The sequence below is a fragment of the Monodon monoceros genome, unplaced genomic scaffold (genome assembly GCF_005190385.1).
Source record: "Monodon monoceros isolate NGI ecotype Baffin Bay Population unplaced genomic scaffold, NGI_Narwhal_1 Super_Scaffold_5, whole genome shotgun sequence".
NCBI classification, from domain to species: Eukaryota; Metazoa; Chordata; class Mammalia; order Artiodactyla; family Monodontidae; genus Monodon; species Monodon monoceros.
In genome coordinates, this window is record NW_021703782.1 from 27,025,930 (window position 1) to 27,036,715 (window position 10,786).

Consider the following 10,786-nt stretch of genomic DNA (forward strand, 5'->3'; position numbering starts at 1 on the left):
ATGAAATAATATATATTTCACAGCTCTCAACACTGCCCTAGAGAAAAACATACTTGGCCATTCAGTCCCTTAAGAAAAGATTTTCTTTCTTTTTTTCCCCATTTCTGAGCAACGGCTCCACACTGCAATGGCTGGGTACTCCAAAGGCCCCCTCCCCTCAATACAGTAACAATTCACAGTGATCTCTGAGCACCACCATTTCCTGGTTCACTGCTATTTTCTGGACATTTCCTCTCATCATAGCCCTGCCGGTTCAACTGAGGGAAAGTTGCCACAGTGTATCTGCGTGTGGGTCAGTAGAAGCCTCAGGTCCTGCTACCATGTGCCAGGCATGATGCCAGGGGCTTTACAGACCCGACTCTTTATACATATGGTTTCCTTTGTTTTACTGGTAGCAGTGCCTCGCCTGTACATCTCGAGCTCCTAGCATAGCACCCATAGGGGCTGAGTGAATGTTTCCAAATAAGTGAATTCAACAACAAGCACATTCCATTGGTTATAAACTATATAAGTTAAGTTCAACAAAATATAAGAGTTTTAAATAAAATCAAATGTTTTCTCATTGACTCATATTTAAAAAAGTGCAAAAGTACTATACAAAGCTTTATATAGTTGTACAAAAAGTTGACGCATTGGTGTTCTGTGGCTAATGATAATAATTGTATTACTTCAGCATCATATATCATAAAGTTATACAACTTACCCCTCTGATTTTGAGCAGTTTATAAGCTTACTATTTTAATATACATCATGTATTCAGTACTAGTTATTACTTTTGTATAAACAGTTTCTTAATAGTAGTACATGATATCATTAGTATACATTTGATTTGGGGGCTGAGCATAATTTGGGCTATGACTTAATGGAATCTAGGAGAGTGAAACAAACCTTTTTTAAACTGGAAGGACGCTCATGTGGATCAAGTTCAAGCCCTTCATCTTTCATATTAGGAAATGGCTGCACACCAGCCAAAATGACTTATCTAAGGTCACATAATTATACAGTAAGAGAGATACCCCAGGTCTCCTGATAACAAATCCAGAATATTTTCCATTTCATAAAAGAGGTTTATACTATAATACAATCATATTTTTTTAAAAGATCAAATCAGCTATCAAGGAAAACCAACACATGATAACATATTAGACTTAAAAAGAAAGCCCTAGAGCAAGAGTTTATTAAAAATATATGTTGACAACTGTGTAACATAATTAGTGTGGAATACGGTATTGTAAACATTGATGGCAGAAATTCACTGGTTGTGGTAATTTATTTGTATGTTTATGTATTACTCTTGGGTATTAGTTGTGCTTTCATCTGTATCACTGGAGTTAAATTTTTTCCACAAAAATTTCTCATTTGATTTCCAAAGAGGAGCTTCAAGATCCTCTTTCCTTTTGGAGGATGCAGCAGAAGGCACTTTTTCACACAGAGTCTCTATTACTGCCAAGTCGGTGAGTTTACTAAGACTCTCGTCATTCTGTTCATTCAAGATGTCCCAGAAATCTTTTGGTCTCTGTTTTGCTTTCTCCATGGGCCCTGAAAGAACTTTCTTTGGCAGTCGTGTGGGACTGTTCCCGTGACTTTTAAAGAGGTCATCAAGAATAGAGGTGTCACCAAGTAAGCTTACCACAGAAGTGTTTTCTAACACTGGATTTTCTATCTTTTTGTTTTCCACTTTGAAAAAGGGTTCATTTCTTGAAACACCCAATCCTGTGAGATCCTGTCGGTTTTTCATGGTATTTTCCAACTTTTCCAACTCATACGCTCCAGACTTACTGTTCAGGAAACAGGATGCTACAGTATCTTTGGATGCTTGGCTGTTTTTCCCACTGTTCGTCTCTTGGGTAGAGCTTACAGGTAATTTCTTAGTTTCCACATCATTAGAAAGCACCTCTTCTCTATGGAAACTGTGATTTTGAAACTTAATCGATTTTTGTTTATATATTTTTGGGCTGCAAATTTGAGAAAATTTTTTGGTACAATTTTTAAATGACAAAGTTACAGAATCTGACACCCTTTCTTTTATAAGAGACTCTCTTTTTTCAGACAGATTCCTGACTCTCTCTCCTTCCTCATGGGCAGATTTAATGAATTCTGAAGGGGAATCCACAAAAAATTCTTTTACCTCTGGATAGTGAGAAGCATAGAAGTCTCTTAGCATTTTCTGTCGTTCTTCTGATGTGGCATTAGTTATATGTTTAGCAAATTCCTTTACAGGAGACAACTTAAAATAAGAAGCCATTTCTTCAAATTGTTTTCTGAAGATTTAATGAACAAAACCAGTGGTTATTTTTATTACATTTTATTTTTAAAGAGCTTGTCTTCAGTGTTATGCTATGTAGCAACAAAGCAATGCAATAGTATTCCTTTAGCATATATTAGCTTAGTTCCATAATGAACATGCATTTTGCACTTAGGAGAATGTGATCTCTTTCCTTACACTACTGAAAAAAATATTCTAGCTCATGAAATTACCAGCTTTTTAAGTTATTCTGACTTATACTATCAGGTATTTCCTGGGAATTGTGTGATCCCAGCATGCTGCTACTCCAGTCAGCCAATTTATGACTTACATAAGAATCATAATTTATATAATCTGTATTTGGAAATGTATATTGCATTCAAGATCCATGAAATAAAACTGTCAAAGAAGGGTCTTAATAAATAGAAAAGAGAAAATGCTGAAAAATTAAGACAGGAATTTTTTTCATCTATCTCCTCTTTTCTCCTTCCACAAGTATCGATACAATATAGAAATTTCACACAACTTTTTGATGAGCCTAAAGGAAAGTTCTAAACTGATGAACCTAGATTCTTTTTCAGTATTGATCTGACTTCAGTATAGATAGCTACACTATAGTCAGATGCTATTTGAAGAAATGCGTTTCAGTCTTAGTATAAGATATTAATAAAAGCTGTTATATGCATATGTGAGGAAATGAGCCTTCTGAAACCCTGCTAAGATGGAAGTGGAAAGGTTGTTTAGGACCCCTGGGCACTAGACTCTGCTCCTTTCCCTAGGTGAGGGTTCTATGGACTGAACTGTATCCTCCCCCCAAATTCATAAGTTGAAGCCCTAAACGCCAGTGTGACTGTATTTGGAGATGGGGCCTTTAGGAGGTAATTAAGGTTAAAAGAGGTCATAAAGGCTTCCCTGGTGGCGCAGTGGTTGAGAGTCCGCCTGCCGATGCAGGGGACACGGGTTGGTGCCCCGGTCTGGGAGGATCCCACATGCCGCGGGGCGGCTGCGCCCGTGAGCCATGGCCGCTGGGCCTGCGCGTCCGGAGCCTGTGCTCCGCGGCGGGAGAGGCCGTGGCAGTGAGAGGCCCGCGTACCAAAAAAAAAAAAAAAAAAAAAAAAAAGAGGTCATAAAAAGTCACCAGAGAGCTCTCTCTCTGCCATGAAAGGACACAGTGAGAAGGTGGCCATCTGCACGCCAGGGAGAGAGCTCTCACCAGGAACCAAATCAGCTGGCACCCTGATCTTGGACTTCCCAGGCTCCAGTACTGTGAGAAGTAAATTTCTGTCTTTTAAGCCGCAGTCTGTGGTATTCTGTTACAGCAGCCTGAGCAGACTAAGACGGGCTAAGAGGGTATTGGTTTGCTGGTGCCGAGTTTAGGCCGTGAGTCAGGAGAGCCCAATGCTTATAAATGTTCTTTAAACAAAAGCCATAGATGGTGCTGATTAAAGGTCCCCAGACTGTAGAATTATATCTATTTTTATATAATATTTCCTTACAACATTCATTTATCCACTCAACAAATATTTATAGAGCCCTCTTATTTGCTAGGCACTGTAAAAGAAACTATACAACAGTGAACAAACCCCAGTTCCCTGTTTTCAAGGAGTTTATAGTCTAGTTGGGGGAGACAGATACATGAAAATCAAACCAGAAGGGAGTGATAAACCCCAGGATGGAGGTAAATACGGCACCCTGTTGGCATCCACAGAAGGGGTACCTAAGCCAGTGGCTGGTAGTGGGCAAGGTGGCAGGGAAGGCTTCTCTGCTGTCACCACAAGCCAGTCAGGTAAAGATGAGACAGGAAGCCTTCTAGGGAGACAGGGAACGTGCATGGGCCCAGTTGCAAGAAGACTTGGTGCACACAGGGGCAGGAGAATCAGTCAAGAAAAAGGCTGAAAATCATGAGGGATCCGTATGCCAATTTCAGAAGTTTGAATTTTATCCTGTATACAACAGAGAATCCTGAGGATAAAAAATGATTTTTTTAAATGTATGTAACCAGGAGCTTTATTTAAAGCCACTATTATTTTTGCCACTCAGACCAGGTTATATAAAGTTTGTGTTTCCTTTGATTTTAGTGGCAATCCATGCTGCAAATTCATGACTTTCTTTTGTGGCTTCAGATGAGTACCCTGGCTTCTAGTCCTCCCCACACTGGTCCTGTTACTTGTTCCAAATCCAGGTACTATCTATGCCTGATCAACAGCCACTCTCATTGCCAACAGAATAGTTAATAACACAAAAACAAGGTTCCAAATTTCTGTCCTGGATATGGCCAATGTTCTTGGTTGGAAAGCAACAAGTATGTTCTTAAAAGGTTCCAGTTTTAACTTCACATGAAGTAATGAAGTGTCATTATTTTGTTTATTAATCATCTCTGAATCATTTTCATGGCCTTTCTCATAAATATTTGTGCTGTGAAGATTAAGTTATTGGCAGGGTTACAGGCTGATGTCTTTTATTCATCCAAGACTTGGTAGTGTTTCAGCAGTTGCCAAAGTACTTTCACCTTTGCTGTGCTGACCTCACCCATGACCCTGAAAATCTGTCACCTCTGGGAGGAGAGGTGCTTCAGACCTTATTCTACCTCAGTAGTATGTAAGTAAACTGGGCTGTGTGGTTGCCCTTTACAGGATGAGCTATGATTACAATTCATTTTATTTTTGCCTTCTAAACTTGCTTTTGTAATTCTTGGTCTTTCTAAACACTCAACGAATTGCAAGGTACAACCAGGGGATACAAGCTAGCCACCACTTTGTGAAGAAAATTTTGTAGACACTCATAATCCATTTAGAGAAAGGGGCAGGGGTGGGGCAAAGGAAGTCAAAGTTAGGCATCTTTCAGTCTTTCAGCAAGTGTATCAAGAGTATTTATGTATCACGGAAAAAATTCAATTTTTCTCCTTTTTTCTCGAGGAACTGAAGGAGAAGGGATGGAACACAGCTAAAACCATGTTCTTTCTGTCTAAGCTTTCTGAAGTGAAGGTAGGACTGAAACTTCATTCAGATAATCCATGGGGCTACAGCATAGTACAAATTCTTGATTCACATAAAGTTAGGATGGTTAGCAGGAAAGAGGTGCTAGCAGTTTGGACACCGATCCCTAGTTCAGATGTTGGCATTCTAATATTAGACACCCTTCACCTTTTTATTTAGCATGAGGCATTTATCCCTAGGATAAGTAGAGAAAAAAAAAAGAGGCAAAAAACTAATCACTGTTAATACTTTTATTTTTATATGCAGTGCTAAAGGGGATAAGACACTTGTGCTTAAAGACTGGTAAAATGTATATGGTTGGTCTCCTAGCAAAAATAATTGCCCAAGGAAAATTACTCGCAATTTACCCAAAATCATTGTTGTAAATCTGTTTGTGAGGAGTTGTGTTGCTATAGCAGTGTGGGGTGTTCACCTTTGTGGGCAACGGTGGGCACCTGAGAGGCATGCTCCAATCTGCCACACCAGCACCCGAGGAGCTAAGGGACAGGTTGCCTGGGAGTTGCCAAAACCCGAGGGAAGCATCTGGAACACGCAGAGCAACCGCCATTTTCCTATTGTCCGTAGAAGTCATCAGGACCAGGTGGACCACGCCTCCTCTCCCTGCTTACCTCAGTCACTACTTCTCAGTTACATATAACCACTGGCTTCTCATGCCCCTGCTAGTCTCTACATCCCTGATCTAATCCAATCCCCCATCCTTCCAGACCATTCCTCGGTGCCCCTGGAACCAGGCTATGATCTACTAACTCTCCTGTGTCTTCTGCCCAAGGGGCCCTCTGTCTCCTCCTGATACTGCCTCCCCACTGCAGCCCTCACAAGTCAAGATCTTATACCTCACATCCTTAAACCTCAGGGTTCATGCTTCCCATTGCTGCTTCCAGATGGTTTTTTCTTAAAAACTCCTTCCCCTCTTTAAGGTTTATGCTATCCAGCTTAACCATTCTCATCCCCACCCCACCTTGTTAACTGACTTTCTAGTTGCTTCCTGATAGTGACTGAACACTCAAGATCCTGGATTAATGTTGTTTCCTTTCCCATCTCCTGCCATCATTCTTGATAACATCAGTATCCATGTGGATGTCCCACCCAACTCCTGGCCCACCAGTTTCTTGACCTCACCTCCACAGACTCGATTCCATGTTAGGCCCCATTCCCAAAGTCATATACCACTAATGTCATTACCATTAACTGCACAACCTCCAAATCCCTGAATTCAATCATATCATGCTCCAGTTCAACTGCTCAATTATCCCAATGACAGCAATGCTGGAATATACCCTTCATCTCATCAAGTCCTCCAATTTGCTGACTCTTCTGCTTTCTCACTAACATCAGCCTCCCCTTTTCCAGCTTATGTTCAATTTTATAATCGCTTCTTTGCAAACATCCTTTAGCTTCCTTGCTTCTCTCTCCTTCTCCTGGTAAAACTCAGCTGTTTCCCTATTCTGTGTCTGCAGCTGAACAACTGAAGCTTGCTGAATGAAGTCTGCACAACTGCACAGATGGTTTTACTGGAATTACTCTCAGATAGGAACTTAACGTCACCCAGGAAGTCTAGCCCCACTAAGCTTGCTTTCCCACTTTATGACTTCCACTAATGACTTCTTTCGTAATTTCTCTCTCCCCAAATCTCTTTCCCTCTGTACTGATGACTTTAATTCTCAATTAATTGAGGAAATATCACTGTATCTGTGCCATTCTTTATCTCTTTCTCTTAATACTTCTCAAAGACTAGATCTTCGCCTGTGGTCTGGATCCCACCCTCTCCTGCCTCCAGGACTTCACTTTTTCTGTTATCACCTCTCTGGCGTGATCTCGTTTTTTCCTATTAGTCTTTTTCCTCAACACACAAACAGGTTCTATTATCTTCCCAACTTAAAAACAAACTACACTTCATCCCACAATGCTACCAGCTACTGCTAGTTTCCACATCCAAACTTAAGAAGCAGTCCCAGGGGCTTGCCCTTTCACTGCTTGCCCACCTCACCCTGGCATCTGCCTACTTCTACTGCTCATGGAAAGGTGACCAAAGAGTTCTTCAGCTCCAGGGGCTCTCCCACTTCTTCTGATTCTGGTTCTCAGCAGCAGTCAGTAAAGTTAAGTGTTCCCTCCTTTTCGAAACTCTCACTTGTCTTGGACTTTAGGACCTTGCACTGGGGCCTCCTACACAGTAGGCCACAGTCACTCTCCAGGCTCAGTACTGGGGCTTCTCCTCTCCTCTCTGTGTTCTGTTCCTAAGCTGTCCACACAGTCTATGGCTATAAAAACTATCTGTAATCTCTTTATAATCTCTATGCTGATAATTTCCAAATTTACACCTCCAGTCTCCAAATCCCAGAGTAGCATATCCACTGCCCATGTGACATTTCCCTATATCCTCAAATTTAATATGATCAAAAGAGAACTCTTGATTTTTTTTTTTACTCCAAACTTGTGTCTCTCCTAGTTTTCCCCATTCAGTGAATCCAGTCTGCTGCTGAAGGCAGAAAATTGGGAGTAATCCTGTCTTCTCCCCTTACCAAAAAACAGTTCAACATCAAACTGAATTTATCCATTCGGCTCTGTCTCCATGGCAACTACTCTATTGCAAACCACCATCTCCTAGTTCCTTATGGTTTCCCCTAGTCCACTCTGCCCTCTTCCATGCAGAAGCTGGAAAAATCTTTTAGAAACATACATCAGATCATGTCATGCTTCAACAGCTTTCTACTGCAGTTGGAACAAAATCCAAATTCTTTTCTATAACCTACAAGGCTTGGCATGCTCCAGCCCCATCTATGTCTCTCCCTTCATCTCATGCCATTCTCTGCTTGATTTATTATGCACTAAGTACACCAGTCTTCTCTCAAAACCTCCTCCCTCTTCAGAAAGTTCTTACTTTGGTTCTCTGCTTCATTATCCTTCAGGTCTTAACTTAAATGTCACTTGTATAGAGAGGTCTTCCCTGACTACCTAGTAGAAAGGGAGTTATATCCCTCCCGATCCCATTATTCTCTATAAAGGAGGCCTGTCTACTTTTTTCCTATAACACACCATTTTATAATTATTTATTTATAAGTTTTTTTACTTTTGAAAATTTTATGGTTTGATGTCAACCCCCATCCCACTGTACTGTAAGCTCTATGTCTATGTCTCTTTTTTTACACTGTATATTTAGCACCTAGCACAGTGCCTGAGTGCATATTAGATGCTCAATAAATACTCAATGAGTGAATGAATATAATGCACTTAAGTATTTCACTTATATAAAATAATTTCATTTTTTATCAATTTGGGGATTAGCCTTCTTAAAACACTAAAACATTTGGGAATTTTTTTCTTTTTTTGGCCATGCTGTGTGGCTTGTGGGATCTTAGTTCCCCAACCAGGGACTGAACCCAGGCCACCACAGCAAAAGCGCTCTAACCACTGGACCACCAGGGAATTCTGGGATTTATTTTTTAAAGTGTACAAATTCATATTTCTCTGAAATATTCAGATGCCACGTATAGTTAAAATTCAAATAATTTGTGTATTTTACTAGGTAGTTATATTTCTTTTGAGAATCATTCATAAAGTCCAATGTTGTTATAGATGACATACCTGCGGATCCCTTTTGGTGTTTCTCCAATTATGAAGGTGGTCTGGCCTGTTCGGTAGACATTTTTCTTCTTCTGGCTTACAGGGTGTGAAATGTAAAGGGGAAAGGAAATGCTGCCTTCACTTGGTTGTTGGCATTCCTTTGTATGTGACGATGTATCTCCCTTCATTTTTTCCTTATATGTCTGAAAAAAGGATGAAAGCAAAAATTCTGAAAAAACAGTCATTTTTGGTCAAATAAGGAGACTGTCTTACTTTTTCCCAGTATTCTTTACAATCTAGTATATCATATTCTCCAAGTAATATCATTGTCAGATCTTGTTAGACCTTTAAAAAGATATTACTTGTAGCAGTAATGCGATGTTTCTCTTTTCATTGTTTAAGATATATGCTAAAGATATACCTTTCTTAAAGTTACAATAAAAGTAATGGTAATATGATGTTTCTACTGTCAAGACTATGGGTACACTGATACACATGCTGGCATCCACTCTCCTAAACAAGGATAAAAATTAATGATTATATAAATAATGGCATAAAAATGGGATGTTTAAAAAAATTAATTCAGCAATTTCTCTCAATATTATTAAGCAGACTTTCGGTTATTTAATCTTATATAAGCAAACTTTTAAGAAATAACAACCTTTATATAATAATGCAATACACTAGTTTTGTAAATCCTACTTCAATCTCCAGTGGGTTGTAAGAATTACTTAGTGATTGTTAAGATGTTAACTAGAGGTGGTTGAAATTACAGATAGAATCACATTTATTTTACAGACTAAGGGTGTCTTGCATAATACAAATTGTTAAAAATAGTGAGTCAAGAAAAAAATAATTTTAAACTGTATGGTTCCATTTTCCCTGACAAAATGGTAAGGTGAGTATATGGAAAGTCCCCATCTTATTCCAAAAACAGAAATATTGGATGCAATTTGACAACAACAACAAAATTATATTTGAGCTCAAAAGTAAGAAAGGAAAATCTCTAGATGCCAAAGCCAAGTAACATAGTGGTAGGTGGGAGCTGAAGCTCAGCAGTCCCAGGAATAGGGTCCTAAATTCTAGTCTGCAGGATTCCATGTGTAGAGGGGAAATGGAAATGATTTAACTCTTTGAATTAAAAAACAAACAAACAAAATAAAAACACAGCAGGAATTAAATGGATATCCAGTTTTCAAATTAAAGCTAGGAAAGCCCAAACTGGGGGCACAGGATAGAAACAGGCTCCCTTGTTACTCTAGATAGAATCACTGGTGAAAACATGGAATGCCCAGCCTGTGCCATTTGTGGAATCTGATTTTGTAGCACTTGCATTGTATGGAAAAATATAAGCTAAAAACCAACATAAAAAACTGGCCCAGAACCAGTGAAAACCATAGATCTCAATGAGGGGTGAATACAAAAATATAACATAGGAACAATTTTTAAATCTAGAGAATGCTGTGATTCCAATGTGGCGGGGGGGGAAGCGTTCAGTTAAAAACTATAAAGAACACACAAAGCCCACTGCCATGAAAGTGGACAGATACAACAAATGTGAGAATCCATATCTGAGGAATTATAGATAACAAAGCAATCTGAAAGAGACTTTAACTCATTAGCATATCCAGAAAGATAAAGGAAGAACTGGGTATTGTAAAATACCAGATCTGAGAAAGAACCAAATACAAATTCTAGAAAAGAAATATAGTTTTGAAAAAAAATAGACATAGAAACAAACTTAAAATATGGGTTAAGCAGCAGGCTACACAGCCTTACAATGACAGTTGATAAACTGGTAGAGTAAAATTACTCAGAATGCTAGGGAGAGAGAGAGAGAGAGAGAGAGAGAGAAAGGAGGAAAGGAGGGAAGAAAGGAAGGAGGAAAGGAGTAAAAAAAGGAAGGCAGGCAGGAAGGAAGGAAGAAAGAAAGAAAGAAAGAAAGAAAGAAAGAAAGAAAGAAAGAAAGAAAGAAAGAAAGAAA

At 39.3% G+C, this 10,786-nt stretch overlaps 1 protein-coding gene across 5 annotated transcripts in view; it reads right to left on the reverse strand.

The window, feature by feature from the left end:
• Positions 1-1,174: 1,174 nt before the first annotated feature.
• Positions 1,175-10,786, reverse strand: part of ERCC6L2 (ERCC excision repair 6 like 2) — a 138,694-nt gene continuing 129,082 nt past the window's right edge. For 4 of the 5 annotated variants that reach the window (XM_029201776.1, XM_029201775.1, XM_029201777.1 and 1 more), the window contains 2 exons: positions 8,824-9,005; positions 1,175-2,261 (listed from right to left, as the gene is read on the reverse strand). In XM_029201776.1, coding sequence (XP_029057609.1) covers positions 1,289-2,261; positions 8,824-9,005 — 1,155 coding nt within the window. In that variant the 3' untranslated portion in view covers positions 1,175-1,288. The remainder of the gene's footprint in view (positions 2,262-8,823; positions 9,006-10,786) is intronic. The other variant, XM_029201779.1, reaches the window with a different exon arrangement.